The sequence below is a fragment of the Stegodyphus dumicola genome, chromosome 5, assembly GCF_044657685.1.
Source record: "Stegodyphus dumicola isolate Sdum_Otavi_A_Nest chromosome 5, ASM4465768v1".
Taxonomy (NCBI): Eukaryota; Metazoa; Arthropoda; class Arachnida; order Araneae; family Eresidae; genus Stegodyphus; species Stegodyphus dumicola.
This window is the reverse complement of record NC_140772.1, coordinates 141,098,896-141,115,345: the sequence shown is the minus strand read 5'-3', so window position 1 is coordinate 141,115,345 and position 16,450 is coordinate 141,098,896. Positions and strand designations below refer to the sequence as shown.

The 16,450-nt window shown below is 32.2% G+C and overlaps 1 protein-coding gene across 2 annotated transcripts in view; it reads right to left on the bottom strand.

The window, feature by feature from the left end:
• Idh3g (Isocitrate dehydrogenase (NAD(+)) 3 non-catalytic subunit gamma) overlaps positions 1 to 16,450 on the bottom strand; it is a 107,162-nt gene that overhangs the window by 26,992 nt on the left and 63,720 nt on the right. For both annotated transcript variants that reach the window (XM_035371969.2, XM_035371968.2), the window contains exons 4-5: positions 13,369 to 13,484; positions 13,219 to 13,276 (exon numbers count right to left, since the gene is read on the bottom strand). In XM_035371969.2, coding sequence (XP_035227860.2) covers positions 13,219 to 13,276; positions 13,369 to 13,484 — 174 coding nt within the window. The remainder of the gene's footprint in view (positions 1 to 13,218; positions 13,277 to 13,368; positions 13,485 to 16,450) is intronic.

Here is a 16,450-nt window from a genome sequence, read left to right as displayed (position 1 = left end):
TCTAACAGACTGCAAAAAATAATAAGCCGGATCCAATTTGAAGATTAAGGAACAACGCAATCTGCAACATTAACTGAAATAGATCCTTAAATAATTTTAGCTTAGCTCATACCATCCGTTATACATTTAACGCGCATGCGTAAATGTATTATGCACATGCGCACACACATATGCACATGCATAAACATATTATGCGCATGCGCACACACATATGCACATGCATAAACATATTATGCGCATGCGCACACACATATGCGCATGCATAAAGGTATTACGCGCATGCGTAAACACCTACGCACATGCGCAGAAAGTTTGTAGCTTTGAGGTCCTGATTATAGATGATTCCGGATTATGGGTGCCCGGATTAACGACTTTTGACTGTGTATATATATATATATTATATATAATTATATTTTAACAAACATGTAAATACGTAAAAAAGCTTAATTATATATATATATATATAACGTAACGCAATTTTTTACATTTTACATATATAAATACGCTGAAATAAACAATACATTAAAAATTCATCCCACATTCAATTCAGAATAAACCATATGAAAAAAAAAAAAAACAGAAGCATAATGGCAAACTCCAAGAAAAGGAGCAAACCATACCAAAAAATGAAATTTATGTCTTTCTCTGCAACGTCATCAGTGGATTCATGAAATGAAATAAATAAATAAATCAGCCTCTTCCTGAACTAATTAAAGAGGCAAATTAAAGATTAAAACTTGAAATAATCTCTGAAAACCAATCAAAGTAATCTGTGTCTTTATCAGTCGAACACCTATGAGCTGAAGTAAAAAATTGTAAAATTACAGCATCAAAAACATAAACAAATTTTAAAGAGGATAAAAATATTATTTTGAGTACATTGAGTCCCCCCAGAAAAAAAAGCAAATATAACCAATCCAATACATGAAAAAATAAAAACATGTAAATTTTGAAACCATTTACATTTTTAAAAAAATCTTACAGCATCAAAATCATAAACAAGCAAAAGAGCTTAAAAATCTAAAAACAATTAATTTTCAGTTTAAGTGGACCAAATAAAATAAAAATAAAAAATAAAAAGAGGTATTAATTCTTAAAATTTGTAACATTAAAGCAACACAAATTTTGTAATGAAAAAATATATTTGACCTGTTCAGTAGCAAAATACTATTGCTAAAATGTGCTATGTAATGAATGTAAATAAACTACAAATTTTAAATTGATTAATATTAATAAAAATAATTAGAAAAAACTGCTATTGTAACATTAAATATGGTGTAGTAAAAAATGTGTGTGTGTGATTATGGCAAAGCCTCGAGGGCTATCTGCCTAAGGGGAGGGATGCTTTCATGGAGGATTTTCTTAGGGAAACTGGCTTGTATACACGTTACACATGGGGAAAACCATGAAAACGCCCATGCAGCCAGCCCATTCGTGAGATTCGAACCCCGGACCGAACTACCAGTGTTTAGCGACTTTACCGCTCGGCTGCTAGTGGGCTTCATGTAGTAAAAATGAATAATTTGTAAAAGAATAAACATTGAATTACAGGGTTTATAATTAGATATTGGATGTTGTATAAACAAAACATGCAAACATTATCAATGCAATACACAAAAGAATAAAAATGTACATAAGCTAAAAATATGTAAATCAAAATTATAATTTAAATTATTAATAGCCCCTTAATTCCTCATTTTAATTTGTGTAACTCCCTTCTCTATTCTAAAAATAGTAATAACATTTTATAAATTGTGCCACTGAAAATTAACTTGCATTACACCATTTGGACTGCCTAGAGAACTCTTTGCCAATCACCATTCAAAGCTTAAACAAGGGATTCCAGTCTTATATATAAGGCTCGCTTTTAAATGCACATTCACTTTTTCTACTCCTCTTGCCTGGTTAGCTAATCTGTCATTGCTTTGCTGTATCTTATAGTGTTTAAAAATGTGATAAGTGTACATAGAATTGTGGGATACTTGTTGCATCCACAGTGATGGGAACAGGAGTAAATAGTATATCATAAGAAATTACTAATCAAGGAATAAAATTATGTGTTTCGTTATCTACAAAGCATTCAATGTCTGCAAATTTCTTTTTCTACTATGAAATTATGTCAGCACCATCTATAACCATTGGCCATGATTACAATTATTTGTGTTATCTCGCTTGCATTCCTAAATCATTACATCATATAAAATAAAAACATGTAAATAAAGTTATAACTTAAATTTGCAATAGCCCTTAATTCCTCACTTTAATTTAAGTAATTCTTCTCTCTATTCTAAAAATAGAAATAATCTTTTCCTGGACTGCATCATTTCTAGAATATCCATAATTATACAACTTTAATTTAACAATGATGATATAGCTAATTTGGAACTTGTACCAAAATCTTTTCTCTTAATGAGCTTCCATATTCACAAAACTATGCACTTTGTTTCTGCTTATATTGCTGTTAAGATGCTGATGCACTGTTTTCTCTATGAGCTATTTCTTGGATTGTGAATAATTTGTACTCATGAAAATCCAAATAGGATAGACAAGCGTCAAAGCGTTTTCAAACATGATAAAAATAAAACTGATTCTTTAAGTATACATAGTCATGTAAATTAGTAATGTGCCATTTTAAAGCAAAACTGCATCCAAGATAAAAAATCCGAACTTTTATTAATACAGTAAAACTTTAAATTGCGAGTAATTTAGTTTATGCTTTGCTAAATACACATAAATATGAGAAGTCTGCTCAAGAACAAGAGCCGCCACTTATCAATGAAACTGTGTCCTTGGAGAAGGCCAGGTAAAACCTTCTCCAAGGACAGTTTCATTGATAAGTGGTGGGATAAGTTAAGAGTGATGAAGGAACATGACCCAGAAGCTGATCACTGCCAAACTCATGGATTTGCCTTGCCAGCAACAGAACTTACGAAGCAGATTTCATTGGAGAAGAAAGATAAAAAGACAGAGGGATCCATCAAATGAGACAGAAGTGTAATGTAAAATATGGGATCAACTGCAAAATTTTGTAGTAAGTCTGTAACAGTGCAAGTAATGAATCTATTTAATGGCAATGCAATATCCCATTTCAGCAAATTTCTCAGAAAGAGAAAGAAAAAACTATAGTTAGACAAGTTCCTTGTTAAAGTCCCACAGAAAAGAATCTAGTAGGCCAAGAAATACCTATATTTCAGTTAATTGGCGATGAGTATATAAATGTCCTGGATTAAGACCATATTTCCAGAATGAATTATGCTTGCAAACCAAGTTACCACTGTATTTATCTATAAACATTAATTATATCTTTACAAAATGCTTTCAAATCTCCATAATGAATTAGATCAGAACAAATAAAAATTATTCAGAAAAATTAAGCTGAGAGTCATTCGATGAAAATTTTGAGGTTGCACAGTTTAAAATTTTGGTAAATGAAAATGTTAATTTCTTAGCATTTTTTAAGATCCTATAAACAGAATTTCCATACTTCACGATGACATAGTCAAGAATTACATTTGAAATGTATGAATTAAACTTACATACATAAAAAACTGGGAGATTTAGTCAGACATGCTGGTAGCTCTGTATACAGAAGAAATTTTTAGACATTGTTTATAGTTAGAATACAGTGCCACCTATTGGATATGGAGAGAAACGCTCACTTGGTCATCTGGATTCGGCTAAGCAACATGCCAGAGCATGTATTAGAACTAAATGTAGTTAATTACTGTCAATAAATTAGTCAGAATCTTTGCTATACAGTACACTCATTAGTTTAGAATCATAGTACATGGTCCGTAGAGCCGGAGAAATGAACAAAATGCTGGCATTAGATAGAAATAAAACTTCATTAAAAGCGAAACTAACTAGGTTAGAAAACATAGCGAAGGAATATGATGATAGTTCGAATAAAAACAAAATTCAAATAAAGTAAAGATCCCTTCAAAGCATTCAAATGGATATTAGAAATTTAAGGAATAGATATTTCGAAAGCGTTGATGAAAAAGATGTCACAACCATCGATGAATAAATCGCCGAAATGGAAGAAAGAACGGAAGTTCTAGAGGTAAGAATTATGGAAATTTTATCATCTATCACTCATTCTGAACATGAAAATGATTGTAATAAATTTGATCCTAAAGTACAAATGTGTTTGCCAAAATTACCAATTCCTAAATTTTCTGCTAAATATACCGAATGGAATAATTTTAAGCTTCAATTCGAAAACATCATAGCGAATAACACTCAATTGACAGAAGTTCAGAAACTCTACTATTTAAAGGCTGAATTAACTGATGAAGCAAAAAATCTTGAAACTGTTGATGAACTTTTAGTTCTCTATTTAAAGCTCTTCAAGGTAGGTATGAAAATAAAAGGATATTAATTGACACGCATATAAAGTCAATAATGGATTTACGTACTTTAACATTCGAATCGTCTAAAGGAATAAGATATGTAATAGATAATGTTACTAAAAACGTTAGGGCTTTGGATGTTTTAAAATATGAGAAAAATAATTTATCCGACATTCTGTTATTAAATATCGTACTTCAGAAACTAGATTTTGAAACGCGCAAACAATTTGAACTAAGCATTAATGCTACGGAAGTTCCTACCTTTGATGAATTTTTTTTTAAAGAAAAGATGTCAGTTATTGGATAACATTAACCGTAATGCTAATAAAGTGAGATATCCATTAGAAAAAAGTTTGAAATCAAAGGCTCTGATGGTTAAAACCAATAGTGTTTCGATTTGTGTTATATGTAAAACTAATTATCATCCACTGCATAAATGTGATTCATTTTTAAAACTAAATCTAAATCAAAGATATGAAATAGTTAAAAAACATAAACTGTGTTTAAACTGTCTCAGTAAGAAACATTTAATCGCAAAATGCAATTCTAAGTTCAGATGTTCGGAATGCCATAAAAAATATCATTCATTAATCCATTGCCTGCTCAGAAATAGGCCATCGATCTAGCATTAGACAAAACAGAAATGAAAGCAACCAGTGACAAAATTATAAACAAGAAAACAGACGGAGAAAAAAACCTGTTATTAGCGACTGCAATAGTATATGTTTGCAATTCAGAAGGAAAAAGAATTCCAGTTTGCGCAATACTTGATAACAGCAGCATGAGTTGTTTCCTGTGTGAAGGAATTGCTAATTTGTTAAATATTCGTGGAATTAATGGAACACAGTAAGTCCACATTAATTCCACGAACATGCCGAACAATTGCGTCTTTCAGATGTGCCAAGGTTGCTGGGTGTTCTCAGTAGACCCAATCCTTTAAGAATCCCCATAACCAAAAGTCACATGGTGTGAGATCAGGCGAGCGGGGTGGCCAAGCTGTAGGGAAACAGCAGCTGATCGCACGTGCATCGGTAGAAGTTGCCTGTAACACTTGTTGAACGCCACAAAGAATATGGGGAGGTGCACCATCCTGCATAAATATCGTGTCCTGGAGGCGGCCACGTTGTTGCAGTTCAGGGATCACAAACATTATCAACATGTCCTGATACCGTTTTCCTGTAACAAAGCAGGTTTTGAACCCTGTTGGAGTCACCGCTTCAAAAAAATTAGGCCCAATGACAAATTTTGCAGTGAAACCGCACCATACAGTAACCTTTAGAGCACTTGATGGCACTTGATGGATTGCGTGTGAATTTTCACTTGCCCAAATGCGGCAGTTGTGTGTATTCACTTGACCATTCAGGTGAAAATGGGCCTCATCCATCCAAAGGATGTTCCACGGCCAAGCAGCATTGACTTCCATTCTGGCAAGGAACTGCAACGCAAATATTTCCCGAATTACAGGAACCCCGTCGGACAGCTGATGACAACTATGGATTTTGTAAGGAAAATAACCGAGGATTTGACGCATCACATGCCAGACGGTCGTATAGGGCATATCAACAGCCCGAGAAACAGTTGGCACACTGACAACACCATGTGGCGATTGGCTAGTGGGGTCCACGCCCGCCAAAGCAACGTCTTCTACACATGCAGATTCCACAACCTGTCGTCCTCTACCTGGTAAAATTCACAGCTGATCACACGTGCATCGGTAGACGTTCTTTCGAACTTCTTCATCATGTCTCGTAGAACGCATGGTGTCATTGGTCCTCGGCATAAGATCTTCAGCCGATGGAATGCTCTTATCGCAGCACAGGAGTTCTCGTCATTCTGTTAGAAAAGTTTCACTAACAGATCTTTTTCTTTAAAAGTCGCCATTGTGCATCAGCGAGCTGGAAACAACTGCCTGTGCAAGGCCTGTCTTCCACTTTTGTAGGGCTCGTCTTTTGGATACGTTGCGCAGAAGCTTTATTTCTGCAAATTACGTTGCTGCAATATTCTCATTACTAGTGTTACAGCGCCACCTATCGGCAACTTCTTGTACTAATTTTTTGTATAATAAATCTCGAACACATGATCTGAAGTGTCTGTTTTTAAAATTTTATCACATTATGACCCATACAACACTCTGCACAGGCCTCTGCGTTGAGGAAGTTTAATTTGGATAACCCTGTACAATTTAATTGTAATTTAATATGGCTCAATAACAATAACATATGAGGAAATAGAAATGGGAAATTATAGTAAAAGTTGAAATCATAAACAATTGGGTAATTTACATAATAATAACTGCGCATATCTTTGAAGAATAATTTCCTTTATGTACTCAGTTTCTTTCTTCAACATGTTTCCTTTTCATTTTAGAAATTTTGGATTTAATTAAGGATTTCCATTATTCTAAAAAACACTAAATGCATATAGAATGTACAGGAAAAGCGGCTAATTTTATTTCTTTAGTAATATGAACATTCAAAAGCAATATGAAATATATATAGTAAAGGACGGTTACAGAGCTGATGTGGCAGAATTTCTACAATTTAGTGACACATCAAACAACAAAATCTAGAAATGGCAAAACTTTTGGAATTTAGAGCAAGCATTGGAGGTAGAATTTATAAAGGCAGTAGGCAGCAGAATTTAGGATCCACAGAGATTGCATCAGGTGGGAAAATGCCTAGTGTATGATGCATTAAGAAATATTAGATGAATCTTTTAAATTTAAGTTTTCAATTTCTTTATTAATAAAAAATATTCCCTTTCTATAATGCCTGTCCATGTGATAAGATCAGAAGCATTTTCGATATTTTCCATGCTTCTGTCTAGTGAAAAGTAGAGAAAATAAAGAGAAGATAAACATGTTAAGATTTTAGTATCAGAAGTAATACATTCAAATATCATGTTTTCATTGTTCTTCCAGATTTTCTCCCAAAATTAAGAAATTCATTGCAAATTTTCTGTAAAATACATCCACTACGTGTTGATATCATGGAGACATTTTTCATTTTGCCACATATTTCTCGAATCTTCTAGAATCGTGGGTCTATAAATCTTGCCTTCAAAACCTTCTAAACTTTCTAAGCTGCAATGTCTAAAATCGTAAAGAAAAATTATCCCTACCATTTCTGTAACAGAAAAAAGCTAGAAATATTTTGGAAAAAAGTAGGAAGGAAAAAGTATAAAATTAATTTTATAGAGAAAACTGATGCACATTCTGAGAATTTTGAGTATTCTGAGACAATTACATGGGGAAAACTCTTACTATGAAAAAAATTGAAAACAAGACATTTATAATTAATTACATAGCTAATTTTGCTTTTGCTAAGAGCTATTTAGTAAATGGTGCTTTAAAGCATTATACCTTGTTTATTTTTCAGATTTAAAATATTGTATAAGTTACCAAAATGAAACTTTATAATATGACAGCGAAAAATAAAAATGTTTTATTTTAATGTTATTTTTTAAATATAATTTCAATATATTACCATTATTTTAATAGAATTTATCAACGTTACGATGTTTTAAAAAAAAAATCGTCGAAAAATTCTCAGATTTTGGAATTAAAAAGTTTCTATAGAAACTAATCTTAAAATCGCCAAAATGTTAAAAAGTCGCCAAATTTAGAACCGTTTAATAAAAGAATTCACATTCCCAAAAGCAAAAAGTTGTTTAAGAGCTCTTTACTAGAAAAAATGAATTTCGAAATGCTTATGTTTCACTTCTTGCTTAGAAACTCGAGTATCCCATCATTTATATTAGAAATAGAAACAAATTATAACTCATGAACACATTCAAAAGATTACATATATACAGCAGTCAATCGTCAAAAATATTCCTCAAAATGCTAATTCACACTCAAAATGGCAATCGCAAAAACAGACAGAAATTTCAGATGATTAAAATTAAAAATCTTCTGTTGATTTTGGCAAAATTAAGGACTTTTAAGGACCGTACGAACCCTGGTTGACGCAACGGTCAAAATAAATGTGTATATAAATATAACTACCTAAGATATTTTATACAAGCAGATGATTTTGTGTAGGGAATATTATGAAGATTATTTCTGTAAAAAAATATTTGCCTTCAACAATCCTTTTGTTTATAATAATTAATCTCATACTTTAAACAAAATTTTCGACCAGGTATTTTTGCTGAAAATATTTAACAAAAGAATCGCCGTCTTTATGAGTGATCTATTTTTAGTCAAGGGCACCATTTATTAAAACATTACATGAGTCAGATGTTTATATTTGTGTTGGTAAGGAAGGGAAAACAGGTGTTATGCTGACGCAACGTCAGCAGGAAATGGGTAATCAATCTCCTTTTTCACTCATTCCTTTCGATGTTTTGGTTCATGTTCTGGCAGCTTTAAAAATGCCTAGAACGAGGTATCTTACATTAGAAGAAGCCTTTCAAAGATTTTTTGATGAAGAAACTTTGGATGATAATGTTAATAATGACCAGAATTAAACTGATATTGTTGCTGTTCCCCCAGAAATTGCAGAAGCTATTGATGAAGAAGAAAGGAATGACAATGTTTTAAATAATGATATTTTACCAAATGATACTGCTGGGGAAGTTGAAATTCACATAAGATGTAAGTTCCAGCCTTCTAAAAGCAGTTGTAGTCATACTAAAAAGTTTAAAAAGCAGAAGACTGAAAGCTTGAAGTGGATAAGAAATTTTGCATTTGACAATAGTCAAATTGACAATACTGATAAATTATATGAGGTGAGACCATATCTAAACTTACTAAATATCACCACTTTTTACTACTGGAAATATACTCTTTTAGATTTCAGACGCGAGAATGCATTATTCCTTTTGCAAACTCCTGTTGAGAGTGTAGAATTAACTAGAAATAGATCAGCAACAGGAAAGCCTAGTAAATTCAGCATTCAAAAACCACTGCATGGAGATGGTAGACATTTTATGGTAAAGTCCGTTGATAACAAAAGACTTTGTTGTAAAGAGTACCATAGCCAGACTGCTTATAGATGCAAAGTATGTAATGTAGCTTTCCATCATGATTGTAATCAAGCTTTTCATGCTTGAATCTTTCAATTGAAATAATCTGTATTTGTAAAAAGAAATACAATGTATATTTTAATATTAAATTAATTACAATTAAAGTGATTTGTAGATTTATAAAACCTTATGCAGCTAAAAAGTAATACTGCACTCCACTCAAAAGAAACATCACACGAGTACAATCCTACTCACTAAACATCCGTAGTCTTATTCCGCTGACGTTGCGTGAACGTAACACTCGCTTTTACCACAGGTAAGAGCATTTTTTTTATTTTTGATGTAAATTTGTGTTATAAATGCTTAATTTAATATTTGTTATTATTTTCATGAGAAAAGAATCATTCCTTGTAGTTTTGGCGGTTAATGGGTTAATGCATCAGTGGCTACTATCAATGGAAAATCACTTAATTCAATATTAATGAAAGGGTGAATACTTCAAGAAGATTCATTTTCTGTTATTATTAGATTTTGAAAGTACAACTATGCATTAGGAGCTGATGTTCAGAAGATGTACAGACAAATACTTATTGAACCATCTCAACGAAACCTGCAGTTGATCTTGTGGAAAGAATCAGTTGGTAGTCCTGTGCACACTTATTGTCTAAGGACTGTAACATACGGAACAGCAAGTGCACCATTCCTTGCAACAAGGATCCTGAAGCAGTTAGCAATGGATGAAGCAACTGACTTTCCTCATGCCTCAAGAGCCATACTGAAAGACTGTTATGTGGTCGACATTATCACTGGAGCTAATATGCTGCAAGAAGCCAAGGAGGTACAGACACAGTTAACCTGTCTTCTAGAATGTGGTGGAATACAGTTACACAAATGGTGTTCAAATAATCCAGAATTATTGAAGAATAAAGAAAGTGCAACTCAGAATTACTCTTTTCAAGTTACAGATAAGCCTCAGATTCCAAGGGCCTTAAGAATGTCATGGAATATGTCTACAGACTGTTTTTCTTACGATTTAAAGATACTTGACATTGAAGAAACAGGAACGAAAAGAGATGTCTTATCAACAATAGGTCCCCTCTTTGATCCATTAGGTTTAATTGGACCTGTTATGACGAAAGCTAAAATATTTCTACAAAACCTTTGGCTTCTAAAATTAAATTGGAATACATCTCTTCCTAAAAATTACTTTGAAGAATGGAAAGCATTTCTGCATAGTCTCAAAATAGTCAACGATATTGCATTCCCAGATTTGTTCTAACCAATGGATTACAACAAATAGAAATTATAGGATTCTGTGATACTAGTCAGAAAGCCTATGGTACTGCAATTTATGTGAAATGTATGTTATCTTCGAATGAATTTTCGTCAAGACTTCTGTGCAACCTTTGAAGTCAATTACTATTACACGTTTGGAACTTTATGGTGCAGTTCTGTTGGTAAAACTAATAAAAAGAATATTAGAAGCCATTCAGATGCCTATAGTGAAGGTGTATTACTTCACAGATTCGTCAATAGTGTTAGCATGGATTAAGTAGGAACCTTATCATCTAAAGACATTTGTTGCTAATAGAGTATCTGTTATTCGCAGTATGACTGCTGTTCATGAGTGGTATTATGTTAGCACTCATAATAATGCAGCTGATTTGACATAACGTGGAGCTGAACCCAAAGATCTTCATAATGACTTATGGTGGTATGGACAATTTTCTTGACTAAGGAGGGGTTTTTGACTAATCCTTGTGAAGTAATTTCATCTGATAAGGCTGATGTGGAATATGCCAAAGAACTAAAACTTAAGGATAATGCCTTAGTTAATCTAAATGTGAACCCTTGTTTTGGATCATATTCTTAACATTAGTAATAACTATATTTTTATTATTTGTGTGTTAAGTTTTGTTTGTAGATTTATAGCCAGTTGTAAGGGGAAAAAAACTGATAGGTTCTCTAAATGTTAAAGAATTGGATGATGCTGAGAAAATCATGATCAGGTATGTACAGTTACAACATTTTAGCAAGGATATTCTATATTTAAAAAATAAGAATTGTGTTTCTTCCAAAAGTAAGTTAAAAGTTTTATGTCCATTTTTAGATAATGATTCTCTTCTGAGAGCAGGAGGCAGACTTGCCAATAGTTATCTTAATTACAACCAAAAATTTCCTTATGTAATGCCAAAAGATCATGTATTTACTAAATTAATTTTTCAGTATTCCCGGGTTAAATATTTACATCTTGGTGCTCAAGCACTATTGCATCAGGTTCGTATTAAATTTTGGGTTATTAAATGGTCGAGATATAGCTCGAAAGGTTGTACATGAATGTGTAACATGTTTTAAGGTTAAACCAATTGTATGTAAACAACTTATGGGAAAATTACCTGGTGAAAGAGTTAACCCAGGGTTTGTATTTAATACGTGTGGACTTGATTTTTCAGGTCCTTTCCTCATTAAGTATAAAAATCAGAGAAAAGGTAATTATGCAAAAGTGTACATTGCTATATTCATATATTTAGCTACTAAAGTGGTACATTTAGAGGTAGTAACTGATTTAACCACAGATTCATTACTTGCTACTATTAAAAGATTTATTGCTAGACGTGGAAAATGTAATACTATAACGTCAGATAATGGTACTAATATGGTTGGAGCAAAATCAGAACTGAAAAAAAATTGCATAGTTTAGTCCTTAAATCTAATTCTGATATAGCAGATTTCTTAACATCTGAAGGCATAAATTGGAAACTAATTCCACCTAGAGCACCAAATTTCGGTGGTTTATGGGAAGCAGGTATTAAGTCATTTAAATATCATCTTCAGCATACAATCGGCAGTTATAAATTAACTTTAGAAGAATTTTGGACTGTTGTCACACAGATTGAAGGTATTCTCAATTCTCATACAATTTTACCTTTATCAACAGATGCAAATGACTTTGAAGCCTTAAAGCCGGGTTATTTTTAATTGGACGTTCCATTACTTCATATCCTGAACCAGATTTGTCTCATCTTACAGATAATAGACTTTCTAAATGTCAAGTTATTACCAAGTTCATTCAAGTTATTTGGAAATGTTGGCAAACTGATTATTTAAATCATCTCCAACAATGCACCAAATGGTTTATTAATAAAGAAAATTTAAAGGCAGGCATGTTAGTTGTGTTAAAGGAAGATAATCTTCCCCCATTTAAATGGTCTTTAGCTCGAATTCTAGAAGTTTTACCTGTTAAAGATAATAAGGCCAGAGCTGTTAAAGTGAAAACATCAAATGGTGTGCATATTTGATGTATTAGTAAAATTTGTTTATTGCCTATTTAGAATAATAATGCTTAGCTTACATTATTGTGTTCTTATTGTAAATTGTGTTTTATATTAAAATGGAACTGTTTAAAGAATAAGTTTGATTGTAGCATAGTGAATGTTTATATTATATTCATGATGAAAGATTATCTATTAGCTTTTATATTGTATTGTAGAATTAGTTGTTCTTGAATTGTTAAATTGTATGTTTGTTTGTAATTTACATGTTGAAATTTGTAATTTCAACGGGCGGCGGCATGCTAAGTTAGATTACAACGTCACCTATTGGATATGAAGAAAACGCTCACTTGGCCATCTGGATTCGGCTAAGCAACATACCACAGCATGTATTAGAACTAAATGTAATTAATTAGTTAGAATATTTGCTATACAGTCCACTCATTAGTTTAGAATCATAGTACGGACATTATAATTAATTTCATAGCTGCTTATGCAAGTTTATGTAATCACCTACCAATATTTTCAGCAATGCAATTTTAGAATAACTTTAATAAAGAATATTCTACATAACTACGACAACAACAAAAATAATTAAATAAAAGTAAAAATGAAAATAAACTCACCGCAAAATCACATTTCTTGACCTGAACTGAGGATTATTTGCCCTTGTTTCAATATTACCTGCAAGTGTAAGTACAATTTATAAAAAATCAGAAAATTTATTTTATTTCAACAATTTCTTTAAAAAAAAAAAAAGGAAGAAGAAGATTTACCTTTGATTGCTACGCCATTCCTTTTGATTGATATTATTGCTTCTTCTACATTATCAATATGTTGAACAGTAGAGTCTAAATGAACTTCTTCAAAATCTACAGGTACGCCACCTAAACTAAAAATTAATAATACATGAATTAAAAAAAAAAAGACTTTATGGGAATAAACCTAATTTTTTTTGGGGGGGAAACACAATAATAACATCATTATCAAATAAAAGTATGTTTCCCATGGGCCCAATAGCAAGAGCAATTCCATGAATGAAAAAATTGTCATCCTTCTTTTCTGCCAGACAAAGCTTATTATTGCAGTGAATCTTCTCTACAATGACATTCCATGGCTCCAGATGATTTAATTTTTTTTTCAGAAAAGAAAATTATGAGGAAGAAAAATTAACAATTTGCATAACTGATTCTAGTTTATTCAAGGTTAAAAGGTTGTTAAAGAAATGTGCTAGAGTAAAATTACATAGTTTACTTATCATCTTTTGCCTCAATAATTTTCCCCACCTCCCATAATTGTAATAAATTTTGCTTCTGCATAGAATTTATTATGTCATTTACACCTTACTTTAGAATATCACACTCTGATTAAAAGCATTTCTTCTTGAAAAGGGTATTTATTATCAAGAACTAATGAACGATCAGTGTATCCAAAAATTTTATTTCATGGTAGACATTAAGTCTTATCTAAATCGGCATACTCAAAAATACAGGGATAAGGAAACATCTTTTTTTCAATGTTAGAAGATGTTATTTCATTTGAAAAAAAATTATATATTTCTGCTCAAATTTTGAAAGAGAAACTCTGAGTCACTTTCCAAGCCTGTTGAAAAATCACCAAGAAAATAATTTTGATATTGATGTTTGCTATTTCAAAACTACAGTTTTAAATGTAAGATCTCAGCAGTTTTCAGTAATTCAAAAACAACAAAGTGATGTTAGCCTTTGTTAAAAAAAAAAAAAAAAAAAAAAAAAAAAAACCTCTTTATACTACAGTAATAGAATTAATTTTTTCTCCCTTCACTTCTGACACTGACAACTTTGAAATTCAGTTGCTGGATATAAAAAACAAAGAATTATTGAGCTCAAAATTTTAACATCTTAGCACTGATACAGAAAAACAAATGTGAGCTTAGTTTCACGGCACAAGGGGTACGCTTTAAAAAACCTGGAGAAGGAATATATGTTGATTTTTAACATATGGAATAGTACTCCTGACTCATATAATCAGCTGAAAAAACTAGCATTTGCTATTCTTTCCTTATATAGGTCTAAATATTCATGTGAACAATCATTTTCTAGCATGAACCTTATCAAGAGTAAAGTGAGAAGTTGTCTTATTGACGAGAACTTGGAATCATGCTTAAAACTAAAAACAACATGCAAACCCAAGTGACACAAACTTCCATGGAGATGCAAGGCCATTGTTCACATTAATGTTTGTTCATCATTATTATGATTTAAGTTTTGGGATACCTTTGTAGAGACACTAGGATTTTTTGGAACATGACAGATGAAAAATTAGCAATGCCCTTGCCGTGACTCAAAGCACAAACCTCTTGAATACGCGCCGAGCGTGCTGACCACTACACCACGAAGTCATGCTAAGAATGCGGGAGAAATACCTTGTATACTCCCCCTTTTAAAGGGCAACTGGGGAATATGGGACCCAATCGCCAAATTCTGGTGGTGGAGAATCATCATCCACCACCTTTTTTTTAGTTCGAGTGCCACTGCAGAGACATAAGGATTTTTTGGAACAGGAGATATGAAAAATGAGTAATGCCCTTGCCAGGACTCGAATACACATCAAGCATGCTGACCATTACACCATGAAGGCATGCTAAGAAGATGGGAGAAATACCTTATATCTTATTGTTATTAAGTGTAATATGAAGTTTATTCGACATACTTATATAGTTTATCTAAGACTTAAAAATTTAAATATTAATTTTAGGGAATGATGTGGAGTGCAAAAAAATATATTGCTGAGAATTGAGAAAGGTATTTGGATATATAGAGAGGATGAATGAAAGAAGATACACGAAACGAGTATACAAGATAAGTATAGATGGACGACTTGAAAGAGGGTCGACCTCAGCAAACGTACATTGATCAGATTGAAGATGTCCTTAGTAAAGTGTATGAGTACCCTAATTAAGTGAATAACAATATACCTACCTATAAAATTTAAGTTTAAAAAGTATGGCTCTCAAATGAGATTTCAGTTGTTGAACTGTTGATAACTGGCTCTGTTGATTAATGAGTTTGCCGACCACTGCGTTAAAAGAAGCTATTACAAAAAATCGACATTATTTACAGTTCAAGAACTATCAGAGAGATTAAATATTTCAAAAATAGAGTAGATGAAAATTTGAAAAAGATTTCATACCTAGCCATGATGTATGGATACACCATATTTTAACAGAGCAGAACAAGCTTGCTTGAGTTCAGCAAGTTATTCTTTGCTCAAAAGAAATACAGAAAATCCTTTTTTGAAATGGCTCATAACTAAAAATGAGAAGTGGATATAATACAATATTGTTACAAGAAAAATATCATGGAGTAAGCCAAAAGAACCTCCTTTAGTAACATTAAGAGTGGTTGCGTACCAAAATGTAATACTTTGTGCATGGTGATTCATAGTTACAAAGGAATTGTACACTATGAATTGTTGCCATCAAATTAACAATAAATTTGAAAACATACTGTTCCCAAATGGCAATTTTAAAAGCAGAAATTGAAGCAAAATGCCTAAAACTGATCAATCATCGAGGTGTTTTCTTCTATCATGACAATGCTCGGCTCCACATTTTGATGAATGTCAGATAAAGACTATTTGAGTATGTATGGATTGTTATATGTCACCCCCTACTCACCGACCTTTTGCCTTGTATTTTCATCTCTTCAGATCACTTCAAAATTCTTTAAAAGGCCTGAAGTTCACTTCTTTGGAGGTTGTGAAACAACATCTTGATAAATTCTTTACAAATAAACCAAACAATTTTGTTAAAGAAAAGAATTTTCCATTGGCCACGAAGATGGGGAAAAAGTCATACAGCAAAATGGTGCATATGTG